We start from the raw sequence: 13093 nt of genomic DNA on the forward strand, positions 1-13093 counted from the left end.
CTAACCAATGACAGCAACCACCCCCCCCCGCCTTTCACCTGCAAATGGGGATAACCCATTGCGCGTGGTCGTGGAATATTACAGCCGTAAAATATTGCCTTTCCCCCAGAATTAGTGTACAGTGTGATGCTCGCTCGCACGCGCGTGCAGCTATGAAGGCGCACGAAGGAGTAGTGGTGGCCCAATGCCACGACCGGCCGCCTTTGTCTCCCCCATTGCTGATGTTTACACACCGCAACGTGTACTCTTTCTCAGGCTTGATCAACCTCAGGGAGGCCCTGGACCGGGTTGCGATGTCACTGATATGGCCGGGCAGCGGTGCGTTCGCCGCTTGTTGCAGAGGTGCACGGTTCGCATCCAGTGGCCGCCCTGATTAATACTGTGGGTGTATCATCCGTAATAAATACATGTGCCTGCTGATTTACGATGGATTTGAAAGATTCCATGATGTAATTTGCAAGAGTAGGCCATTGTGTGTCGATGTCACGGTCTAGATTTGCCAAAATGTAAAAAAATTACTCACAATTGCTCAATTTGAATATGCATCACAATCATCGGCCCCTTTTGTGACAAATTGGTGGGACCCACCCGAAAAAGTGTCATGAGACTCAGTCAGGCTTTCCTGGTTAAACGATAGTTTAAATAATAATAATGTTAGCCTTTGCTCGGGAATCGAACTCTGATTACCAGGTTTGTAATGCAGTGCACTAACCACTACGCCACCACTTCACACAATCACGGGTACACATACACATCACACACGCTCTTGATGTATCATCATCATGTGTTTGTTCTCAGTGACGCAATTCATCGAGTTTGAGCGAGCGAGCTCACTGAACGAGCGAACGAGCGAGCTCACTGAACGAGCGAACGAGCGAGCCCACTGAACGAGCGAGCGCGGTTACGCTGTTTTAAAACCTGCCGTGCTTACGGGCTAGGAAGCGGCCTTGGCTCGTGAACTGAACGCACGGCGTCCTCCCCCCCGCCACTGGTGACGTAGCCGACCGCGCTGCTCGCGCTCATTTACACCGCGGGCGCTGCAGCTGCGGTGCTCTCGTCTCCGCCGTGTGCGTGCAAATTAGCAGTGACGCAGGAACTCCGAGCGTGGGTGTGCACGTTCTTTTTTTTTTGTGGCGGAGCACATAGTTGCGCAAAAATGTACCGCTGCAAGGTGCCAATTATTGTTTTGCGAATGCCATTGGGACTTTTGCCAATTTGTCCAGTGTCTGACCTATGGTTATCTAGAAAGATATTAAAAATAGAAGCAGATATGGTGTCTTTGGTGTATTGTGGATCGTCATCTGGCCTGTAACGATGCTTCGGTTCACATTGATTAATATGCTAATGGGGCATACATTGGATCCTACATGCAAGGATCAATTACAATGTATGCAAATCGCATGCGTGCGATATGCCCATGTCACACACATAATAACACCGTTGGCAACAAATGAGATGATAATAATGAGAGAATTAAATCATTCTGGATTTAATGGCCCTAAATCGTGACAGTGTAGAATCGCTAACAGGGTGAATTGTCCCATCTGTAAGTGCCACATTGCACTTCATACCAGATGTGGCCTCATGTGAACCCATCACATGACAAGTATGTACCAATTATTGCATGAAAGCAAGGGCGGGTAGTGTAACTTCTTGGTATGTTGCAAGCTGTTATAATTTCCAATGGTCATTGTGTTTATTTATTCATCGAACTGGCTGCAAACACGATTGAACCAACAAAAGCAATAACAGACGCAAAAGGTGGATTTCTGTCACGTGACATCACTGTGCTGTACGTACAATTTATATAAATCCCCCGTCGTGTGTATTTATGCTCCTTAGCGCTGTTTTTGAGTTGTGCCGTGTATTGTTGTTTTGGCACGATGTCCAACGTTTCATTTCACTTGCTGGGTTCCTGAAGAAAGCCCCCAGTACGTGGAGCGGAACGTCGGGACATCTTATCGAACAATACATATGTACGTTGAACTTCTTTTGCACCATACGTAGCCAACCGCGCTAATCGGAGGTGCGGGGTAGGACAACAAACTAAATACAAAAAGTAGTTATAAAGAAAGCAGTTTTCAATCTAGATTTAAAAGTGCATAGCTCTCAGTGGCTTCCTAATATTGTAAGGTAAAATGTTCCAGACGGCCGCACAAGCACATCTGAAAGTGCCGTGTGATGCGGTCACCATCTTTGTTCGTGGCCTGCACCCACGTTTCTATAACTGATGAGTTTCTCATGGCTTGCACACAGTGTTGGAATAATTTTACGGTGAAACTGCTCGCAGATTGAAGCTGTAAGTAGATTCACCGAGGCCCTGTGTGGCCTGCATCAGTTCTGTGAGTACGTAAGCATCTCAGCTGTGGTTTTGCCACCGCCTGTTGGTAGAAATGAAACGGCACGGCAGGGCATGGCAAGCTTCCTGCTTTGTTTCTTACGCAGCAGCAGCTGTTTGTTTTGACCGACGGAGCCAATCCCGGTGGCTTGTGCGGTTGAAGGATTTCAGGAGTGCGGGGCCCTTCTTTGACTTGTTTTGTCCAACGGGTCAAGGGTCAAACCGACTTGGCCATCAGTTCCTTTAATCTGTCCGTGGCGCTCGCAAAGCAGGAACAATGCCCTTTGAGAGGATCGCGTGAGGGAGCCCTTAGGTCATTCATTGCCGCAACCGCGAGCACTCAGGAACCCACCGCTGGCTTGCATAATTCCTATTTCTGTTCTGGTTTTAAATTTGTATCTGTCGTTGGCAGAGACCGTATCGATGCAATGCACAATAATTTGCGTCGCGGTTCTGGAGAAAATATTTTAACAAAATAAAAGAAGCAGCTGAGAAAAAAAATCCTTCCCGAGAAAGCCGTGTGGCGGATGGGATTTGTAATGAAAAATAAATACTTAATTTTTTGCGTGGCAGGATGGTTATGAGAAGGGGGTGGGATTGTCTGCTTAGTTATTTAGTAAAGATGCACTGTTTAGGTGAGTGGCGACAATTAACCATCTCCGTGATTCATTTCACAACAGATCATTACAAATATATACGTGAATGAATTCTTTGTCATGAGCATTAATGTGGTATCTGTTGTGGTCTGAATCCATCGTGGTTGTGTATGTGTATCTATTTATGTTGAACTTCTTTCTCACCGTACGTAGCCAACCGTGCTAATCTGAGGTGCAGGAAAATGTGTACACACATTTAGGAATTATAATCAAAGCATCAGAATCTTAATTAGGAATATATTCTCTGAGACTGCACTTATCCCAAGTGTAAGGATGAATTTTAATCAATTATACATTGAATTACTATATCCCCGGCAAGTGAAGATTCCCCCCCCCCACCCCAGCATCTCAACACAGGTTTGTGTATAAATGCAACGCTTAATTACTTTTCGTTTCACATTCACCATCTTATTTGTATTGTATTTTTTGTCTCATTTGTATGGTTTTATACGCTCCATTGGTCTGAATGTAACAGCAGTAGATCATTGCATATGATCTGTATGAATACACGATTTTTACACACAATTCTGCGCGTGTAAACGTGAGCGTAAATGTCAAATTTAATGGTTACTTGACAAGATATCTGAGAAAATGTACACAGCAGAGATAGAGCAGTGAAATTGGTTCATAGGTGGGTGTTCGGTGGATTATCGAATCACAGGACCATGAGAGATGGTTGTTAAAGATCCTGTGATGTTGTTATTCAAAGAAAGGCCAATTCTGTGCCTAGCGTCATGGTCCAAATTTGACAAATTTGAAATGTACCCAATTGGAATTGCACAACATCGTCCCCTTAGCACTTGAATGTTTTTAGCTCCAACGTGTTTCAGGTTACATTGCATGCCGTTTGGCACGACGTACGATGATTTTCTCCATGTGCTGGGAGCTTCTTCAGGAACCTCATGAACTGAAGAATCTCCCAGCGTGTGGAGCAAAACGTCGGACATCGGAGAGCTGCACGGCACAACTACGAACACCTGCACGAGTTTTTTTTCCCACCATACCTGATGACGATATAGGAGTGGACAATTTGATGAGAGCGATTCATAATTACATTCTTTTGAAAGATTGTCGTGGAGGTATGATGGCAGTTGTCAACGATAACCCTCCATCACCCGGTGGGCCTGAGCCAATCAAATCAAGTTGTCCCGTGGGAAAATGTACCAATTGATGAGGTTTTTATCAGCAAAACCGGAATGTTGAAAAACGAGCTGAGCTTTTGTTAAACGCCTGAAAACGCTGAGTGTGAGCTCCAGTGAAAACTTCGTGTAAACATTGCCAAATTTTTTGTTTGGGCTTTTCAACATTCCTCCGGCTTTGTGCGATAAACCAAATCAATTTGCATATTTTATCGTTACGCGACAACTTGATTTGATCGGCTCTTTCAGGTGGTGGAGGGTTACAGTCAAAAGTTGGCCTACATACATACACGATCTAGCCCAAGAGAAACCGATTGTGAATCATGGGTGCCACGGTGGCAAGATGTTCACTACCTCGCCTGGAATACAGGAGTGCGTGTGTTCGATCTCGACCCTGATGCCAGTTGTATATTTGGAGTTTGTGTATCTTTCTCCCCATGGTCACGTGGATATTTTATCCAGGTCCTCCGGTTTTTACCTCCGCATTTAGAAACGTGCGTTCAGAATATTTTGCTGCAAAACATTTACACGTGATAAGCCACTTGGGTGAGCATTAATTTGTCGCCAGGTCGATTCTGAAAAAGAACGTTACAGCTCAGTGGGCCTTACCTGGTAAATAAAAATAGTTTAGTTTAGAAAGCCTCTGTTAATAAAAACAATTAAACACACCGATTCGTAATTCCCCCGTTGCAATGCACGGAATCCCCACGGCGACGCGCGTTTTTCCCCGCGCCCTGTTAACGGCACGCTCGGTTCGGCAGGCCCCCTACCTCATCTACGTGGAGGTGCTGGTGTGCGACGACCTCGAGCGGTCGGTGGTGCCGGCGCGAATCCCGGAGGCGCGGATCCGCACGGCGCGCTCGGAGGAGTGCCTGCAGGACGAGAGCAGCCCGGCTGTGGCGAGCGAGCTGCGCCTCTGCCCCCTCCCCACGCTGGACCCCGACGAAGAGGCCTGGTCGCAGGACGACATCGCCGACCTGCAAGTGGAGGTGGGGGCTGAGTGGCCCGGAAGTGGCTCGGTCGTCTGGCAGGGGCCGATGTTAACCCGATTTTCAAGTTCTCGCTCGTTTGGTCGATTTTGGGTGAAGCGGTGGAGCAGTGGTTTTGCGCCGCCTCGATTTTGAACCCGGCGGCGATCCCCGTTTGAGTCTCGTCCGCTGGTGATGTCAGCGCTGGGTGATATCTGAAGCGGTTCTGGGCCCCCTTCTCCCAGCTTCACTGGCCTGACCCGCACTGACCAGCGTGGTGAAGTATGGTCACACAACCGCCACGTCCAACGCGGGCGTGGGGAGGCCTACGTCCAACCAATGGATTGAAAAGGACTTTTTTTGTAAAATAGGCACCAGATAAAAATGTTTAGGTTATTTCAGTGAAATGTTGATACGAATGGGATGAACACGTATGCGTCCTTCTCGTTTTGCCCAATTAAACAGTTTTACACTGCCAACATTGGTGTAAAATCAATATGTAGCGGAACGTGAAATCAATGAAGTAAGACGTCAAGTTGCTCAACTTGCACAAATACATTTCGATACGAAAAAAGCTTATTGGAGCTTTTGTCATTCTCAACACGCATTTATTGTTGTTCATTTACCCGTATGGCAGCAATCACGTTTTAGATTCAATCGGTACAAAATAGCCTCCTCTCTTGACCGTGCGCCTTGCGCTTTTATTATAGTTTACATTGAACGTTTATTTGTCCACACATTGAATTGCTTCTGGGGTGACTGACAGCTGTGTGGCGCACCCAGCCCAACATTTTAGAAGGCACAAAATCGTTTTCCTCCGAAAGAAACACAAAAAATATTCACAAATAACACAATAAATAATGGCTTATGACAAAATGTTACTCTTTGGTTCTTTCGGTAAAGTAACATAGGTATAAAATAAAGTAAAATAAATCACGACATTTCGGGCGCGACACAAGCGTCCGTCATCAGGTGGACGCTTGTGTTGCGCCCGAAACGTCGTGATTTATTTTATTTTCTGCCTACGTGACTTTACCGAAAGAACCAAAGAGTGGATTCCTGCAGTCACGAAAAATTCAAATCAAGACAAAATGTTAGTTTGCGTGTATTGCACCAATGCTGATGAAATTATTCATTCATTCCCAAAAGGCCATGTGGCAGATGGGATGTGTAATTTTTTTTGTTACATGGAGGTACAAATATGGGGAAAAGGAGGCTTATTTACCCTGCTTATGTAATTTGTTAAAAATCTTTGGTGAGCAACTGGCGCTTTTTCTACTCTGCGACTGACCGTACTGTGGTGCCCTCTGTGGCTGTGACCACCACGTGACGTGTCCTTTCCGACTGCCGTCTGTTCCCGACACACACACAGCCGCCAGAGACGCAGAAGTCCAACAACAGCAGCGACACGATTTCCCAGTTCTCCCTGGACAGCATCACCAGCCTGGACAGCAAGACGGAGCCCGTCTACATCCTGGCTGGCGATATCAGGTGCGGCGGCTGCCCTCGGCGCTCGCCCATCGAATTAAATCATTGGGTGATGTGAATGATAAATACATTAATTGCGATATTTTCACCGGGGAAAATCCCTTGAGGTGGGAGCATCTTATTTTGCACAGGTGCCCAGAGGTACATTGGTACATTTGTTTTTTGCATTATGCTTTACAGACACAAGTCTGCAGTAGTTAGCAGCAGGGGCCGACGGTGCCATGTGTAATCCCAATTTACTATTTTACCTGGTACATTTAAACATTTGACACACAATGGCCTTTTTTGAATGACGTCATGGAATCTTCAACATCCATTGTGATGCAGACGGTGCCTCGTGTTTTGTGGTTAACACACCTGCAATGGTGAGATGTTAACTATCTCGCCTGGTATGCAGTAGCTCGTTGGTTTGATCCCGACCCCTAATGCCTGTATATTTGGAGTTTGCACGTTCTCTCAGTGGTCGTGTGGATTTTTCTCCAGGTCGTCCGGTTTTTCCCCCTCCACATTTAGAAACATGCTTTTAGAGAAGACTTCATTGAGTTATCATTTGTGGCCAGGTCACTTCTAAAAAAGTGCTACATAGTACTGTGGTGGGCCTTACGTGGTAAAATCAAAAGTTTAGTTTGCACTAGAAACCGCTGCAAGAACCCCTGCGCTAACGCTGGGCCATATCTCACCACCATGCCCCTGCCCCTGCATGGTGGGGGGGTCATTGGCAGACAGCCTCTGAGGTAGTTACCATCATCTTCATCAGCCACTGTCTATCCACGTCTGGATGCTGCCATCACCATCCCTCGCAGTCCAGAACCGCTGCCATCCGTCTCAATCCTGCAAATTTTGGCGGCGACGTGGCCCAGCTGTAAACGCGTCTTCCACATGTTGCAGAGGTTCGCGGTTTGAATTCCGTAGGCCACCCTGGTTAATGTCGTGGGTGTATTAAACCAAAATATATGCATCACGTGCTTCACAGTGGACGTTAAAGCTCCCGTGACATCCAAACAGAGTAGGCCACTGTGTGCCGGCGTCGTGGTCCAAATTTGACAAATTTGAAACATTGCTCGCAAATTGCTCAATTGGGAATCGTATACCCAACCATCGGTTTTCAGTTTCAGTTTATTTATTTTGATATAGCCCTGTGAGCCATTCGGCTCTTGAATCGGGTGCAGCCACAACAAACAAAAAAACTAAAACACGAACAAGAAAACATCTTAAAGTGACTATGTGACTGTGCAAACAGAAAATCCATGAAAAAAACATCAATATATTCCTGAAAAAAGCACCGTACACCAACGCTGTGTGCAAAAAAAATCCCAGTGGGATGCAAGTCAAAGAACATCAACAAGAAAACTTAGATTAAGGCCATCAGTCTAACTCCGTACTACAACAAAATAAACATGTCCAAACCAAAAAACTTTTCCAAATCACCAAAAAATAAAGCCATAATTGCAACGTAACAGTGATCACAGGGACTGACCGAATTTTTACAATAAACTACATAAATAACATGTAACACCAAATCCTAGAGCCATAGCTGGCTGCATGAGTTACTCCACAACAACAGAAGCATCAGTCGGAGTATCAAATTTTTCAATGCACCTTTAAGATCAGCACGCTAAATCAAAATACAGATAATACTTTGCAGCGTCATCCAGAGCGAAACATTTTATTTTATTTTACGCCAATGAATAGCAGTGGCAGCTAGGGGTGTACAACTCCTCTCGAGCAGTTTTGAGAGAAGATCTCATTGGTAGTGATTCAAGTTGCAGTTTATTGGCAATAGCATTCCAGACCCTGGGGGCAGCAATATCAAAGGCCCTTCCTCCAGTTTTTGTTCGGCAATAGGGAATGTGAAGCTGGTAAATAAGCGAAGACCTGAGGTCAGATTTGTTCTTTGAAACAGAGAGGAGATCCAGCAGGTAGTCTGCGGATTTTTTTGTAAGTACATCGTGAATAAATAAGATCTGGTGCACAAGCCGTCGAACATTAAGAGATGTTAAGTTTGACCCAATGTAGAGATCACAGTGGTGAGTCCTATATGGGCAGTTCAATATAAATCTTAAGGCCGAGTATTAGATGGACTCAAGCTTCTTCAGTACAGTACTTGGGGCTGATTTATAGACGATGTCACAGTAGTCAAGTAGAGGCAGTATGGTAGCTTTTATCAATTCCAAACGGAACATTGGGGGGAAGCAGTGCTTGTGTCGATACAGAAAACCACTTTTTATTTTTGTCTTTTTACCAATATACTCAATGTGATCTTCAAAACTCAGTTTTGAATCCAGGATGACCCCAAGATACTTATAGATCTTGACTTGCTCTATTTGATAATTATTTAAGGAATGTAATTGGGGAAAAATAACTTCCTGCTTTAGTCCTGGTGAGAAGCAAAGCACCTTGGTTTTGGAGGTATTCAGGACTAGTTTAAGAGCAACTAGCTGATGTTGTAGTTTGTTTAAATCACCCTGTAGCTTAGCAATCATGTCATCCGGAGAGCGGCCAGCAGTAATCAGTATCGTGTCATCTGCAAAAAAGATTTACCCTGGAATGATCCAGGTCAGTGCCCAAGTCGTTGACATAAAGAGAGAACAAAAGAGAGAACAACGCTTGTAGAAAAAAACAAAACCTAAGAATAACAATAATAATGATAAAGCAATAACGTCGGTCCTGATCCCATCGGCTCCGTTGTATTGTTTTGAAGGCGGCGCCTTTCGGAGCAGCTCAGCGTTCCAATCACGCAGTTCCGCAAAGACCCCGAGGACCCCTCGGCTGCAGCCCTCAAGGAGCCGTGGAAGGAGAAAGTGCGGTAAGAAGAAGAAGCAACAGCACAGAAATTTGCCAGCGCAAGAGAGTGTTCATGTGTGTTTTTTAGGCCTTCCAATTTACCCCCATTTTTCTGTAATACAAGATAATAAATACATCAAATCGGAGATGGTTTTTTGTTTTTCTCACTCCATTGGCCTAAATGTAACAGCAGCATATCAGTGCACACTATTTTCATATATTGGAATAAATAAGTTATATCCGTGCGTGCTTCAATGCACGTCTTGAGCTTAAGAGTGTGTTTAAATATGCATATCGCTGTGTCCGTTATTCTCCTGTCCCACCGTTACTTCAAAGCAGGCATCCTAATTCTGTCCACCATGGAGATGAAGCCATGAAGTCAGCTCCATGCGCAATTTCAAGATGATAGATTGTTGCATTGCAGGACCACAAGGGATGTCAATTGGCTTGTGAGGGAAGTCTTCATTCATCAGTGGATTGATCATGGGTGATGATGGCTGTTACATTCTATGCCAGTTGCGCTGTTTGGTCATGAAATTGATACATTTCCACGCGGATATCGCTCACAGCGAGCAGTGCACCTCTGCTAGATAGCGGTTCTGGATGATAACATCACAGACCTGTATTCTGAAGCCACTTCCAACAAATTTATTTATCCACTAAGAGTGCCACTTTTATCCACCACGAGTGTTTGTTTCATGTCAATGAAATCAACATTCATATTTCTCAGGGTTTAAATTAATAACATTGAGTAAAAACAATGTCACTGATTGTATGTGTGCAGTCCTCGGTTGAGACAAACTCACTACACTTGAGAACCCAGTTTCAAAGACAATGCATATTTTATTACTATTACAATGTTTGTTTACCCAGGAAAGCCTCGCTTAAATACAAGACCTTTCCAGGAGGGTCCTGTTCAGCTTTTTTTGGCAGTAGTGGGTGACAATGACTGTGCTTCCCACTAGAGTAACTCTTTGCCTTTTTGGCGTCGTTCTCTGATCTGGTGAGACAAGGCCGTAAAGAAGACAATGCATGTATTATCGGAGCATGTTTGTTTGCATATTCGCCACAAGTATGTGTGGTTAAATTTCGATTTAAAGCTTTCGTGACTGCAGGGATTCATATTCTTGGTTCTTTCGGGAACGTCACGTAGAAGGGAAATAATAAAATAATACAAATGAAACAAAATTATCACGACGTTTCGATTGCATTCATCATCAGGTGTGAAAACCACGTGACTTTAAGAAAAGAACCAAGAATATGAATCCCTGCAGTCACGAAAGCTTTAAATCGAAATTTAACCACACATACTTGTGGTGAATATGCAAACAAACATGCTCTGATAATACATGCATTCTCTTCTTTATGTATTATTTTATTATTTCCCTTCTGCGTGACTTTACCGAAAGAACCAAGAATATGTGTGGTTAATGCAGACTTGATACCTTGTAAATGGTATCTATTCGGTGTTTGAACATCTTAACACCAGAAAGGGTTGTATTGCCACAAATGGTAAAACGTCTTCTTATTTTTCATACTTTGATACTGGCAAAAAGGTCCCATGATACGCACCTCGGTCTCTATGCGAGTGTGGTTCTCCATGTCGGCCGATGGTGGCCGTACTGAGACCATCAACTCTGTTCTCTAGAGATCTCGGTTTAATCACAGGATGGCCACCCAGATCCCATCCTGAGATCTCAGCTATGTGCCGGCTCAGTGCCCTGCCTGACGCCACAGTAATCCCTAAGCCACCCGACATCTTAATTAAGCCTGCCTCCTCTGAATCTCGTCTTTGTGTTTATTCGCCTCATTGATAATCACGTATTTGTTGGGGGGGGGGGGGGATTCTTTTATATTTTGAGTTCGGGAGTGAAGTGGTTTTTTTAGTTTGTTATCTCCACGAGCACTGGGGGGTGAGCCCATAAGTGGGTGCTTGGCGAGAGTAGGGGGCCCGCTGGATCCTGCTCCGCCATGAGACCGCTTCATCGATCGTTCTTTGTCGCGTGCAGCCGCATCCGGGAGGTGTCCCCTTACGGCCACTTCCCGAACTGGCGCCTCCTCTCGGTGATCGTGAAGTGTGGCGACGACCTGAGGCAGGAGCTGCTGGCCTACCAGGTCCTCAAGCAGCTGCAGGTCAGTGCGAGAGGGCCTCTTAGAGAGGGCCTCTTAGCGAGCCTCTCGCGACTGTCAACTGCGGTGTGGTTGTCATGCCTCTGCAAATGGCAATGTAATGAGGTCCCCCACCCTATCCTTTGGGATTTATTTTACATAGTCAGGTTCATTGTACAAAATCAACCAATTTGTTATTGCTATTTGGGCACCCTGGTGGCGGGATGTTAACTACCTCGCCAGGTGTGCAGGAGTTTTTGGGTTTGAGCACGTCTCCTGACGCCCGTATATTTGGAGTTTGCTTGTCTCTCTCCCCGTAGTCGCTGCGATTTTGTCAGGGTCCTCTGGTTTCTCCCTCCACATTTTGAAACATCCATTTAGGGTTTTTGGCTGCTATAAATGTGCACGTGATAAGCCACCTCGTTGAGCTATCATTTGCGGCCAGGTCGCTTCTGAAAAAGAGTTTATATAGCTCTGTGGGCCTTACCTGGTAAAATAAATGTTTTTTATAGTCTTAATAGTTTTAGATATTTAATTAATTACGGATTCATTACTGGTCAGGTGCCACAGCGCTACAGTGAGCGGTTCGCAATTGGAATTATGTGAGTACACATCTTGGCTGGGAGTTGACTCCATTCCATGACTCTGGATGGATAATGGCCAGCTTGGTGAAGTATGGTCAAACTGCCCTCATGAGGATCTTGACAGATGGCAGTGACTTGGTGACAAATGGCTCTAAATGGACACGTACAATGTAAAAAAACGCACTGTTTTGTCAATGCTAAATTATTAACAGTTGAAAATATTAAAATATAAAAAATGCATGACTTAAACTAAACTATTTTTTTATTTTACCAGGCAAGGCTCACTGAGCTATACAGCTCTTTTTGAGAAGTGACCAAGCCACAAATGATAGCTCAACAAAGTGGCTTATCACGTGGAATTTATAGCAGCCAAATACTCTAAACGCTTGTTGATTCCAAATGTGGAGGGAAAAACCGGAGTACCCGGATAAAAATCCGCACGACCATGGGGAGAAAAACACACAAACTCCATATATACAAGGGTATCCAGGTTGGTATCGAACCCACGACCTCCTGTATATCAGGCAAGGCAGTTACCATCTCGCAATATAAACTGGGACGGTCTGCCAGATTCGACCTGTGAACATCTGCAACAAGTGGCGAATGCTCTACCTTCCCCTGGGCCACGTCGTTGCATCATTGCCCACCCGATCCCTGAGCAGACGATGTAGGTTCTGCGAGATTTGTTTAGTGTCGCTGGAGGAGTAGAATCTTCTCACCCGTCGATGTGTTTTTACTCAGATGATTTGGGAGCAGGAGCGCGTACCTCTCTGGCTCAAGCCCTACAAGATCCTGGTGACCTCGGCAGACAGTGGGATGATAGAGCCCATCGTGAACGCGGTCTCCATCCACCAGGTACCCAGGCCAGGCCACTTGCACAGAAAATATAGTTGTTTTTTTTATCATGCTTGTTTACTTCGGAAAGTGTTATTGACCCTCTCGGTCTTTCAATTTCATCCCACTTCAAGCCATATTCCCATGTGTAGAATTAACCAAGCATCCCAATGCAAGATACTCCTGAAAAATA

At 45.1% G+C, this 13093-nt stretch overlaps 1 protein-coding gene across 4 annotated transcripts in view; it reads left to right on the forward strand.

Moving 5' to 3' along the window:
• The window catches only part of LOC116950736 (phosphatidylinositol 4-kinase beta-like), a 55160-nt gene that overhangs the window by 28474 nt on the left and 13593 nt on the right, over window positions 1-13093 (forward strand). For all 4 annotated transcript variants that reach the window (XM_032968751.2, XM_032968752.2, XM_032968753.2 and 1 more), the window contains 5 exons: window positions 4895-5122; window positions 6474-6592; window positions 9291-9395; window positions 11383-11506; window positions 12808-12921. In XM_032968751.2, coding sequence (XP_032824642.1) covers window positions 4895-5122; window positions 6474-6592; window positions 9291-9395; window positions 11383-11506; window positions 12808-12921 — 690 coding nt within the window. The remainder of the gene's footprint in view (window positions 1-4894; window positions 5123-6473; window positions 6593-9290; window positions 9396-11382; window positions 11507-12807; window positions 12922-13093) is intronic.

The sequence above is a fragment of the Petromyzon marinus genome, chromosome 40 (assembly GCF_048934315.1).
Source record: "Petromyzon marinus isolate PM22_M1 ecotype Great Lakes invasive population chromosome 40, UKy_Petmar_22M1.pri1.0, whole genome shotgun sequence".
NCBI lineage: Eukaryota > Metazoa > Chordata > Hyperoartia > Petromyzontiformes > Petromyzontidae > Petromyzon > Petromyzon marinus.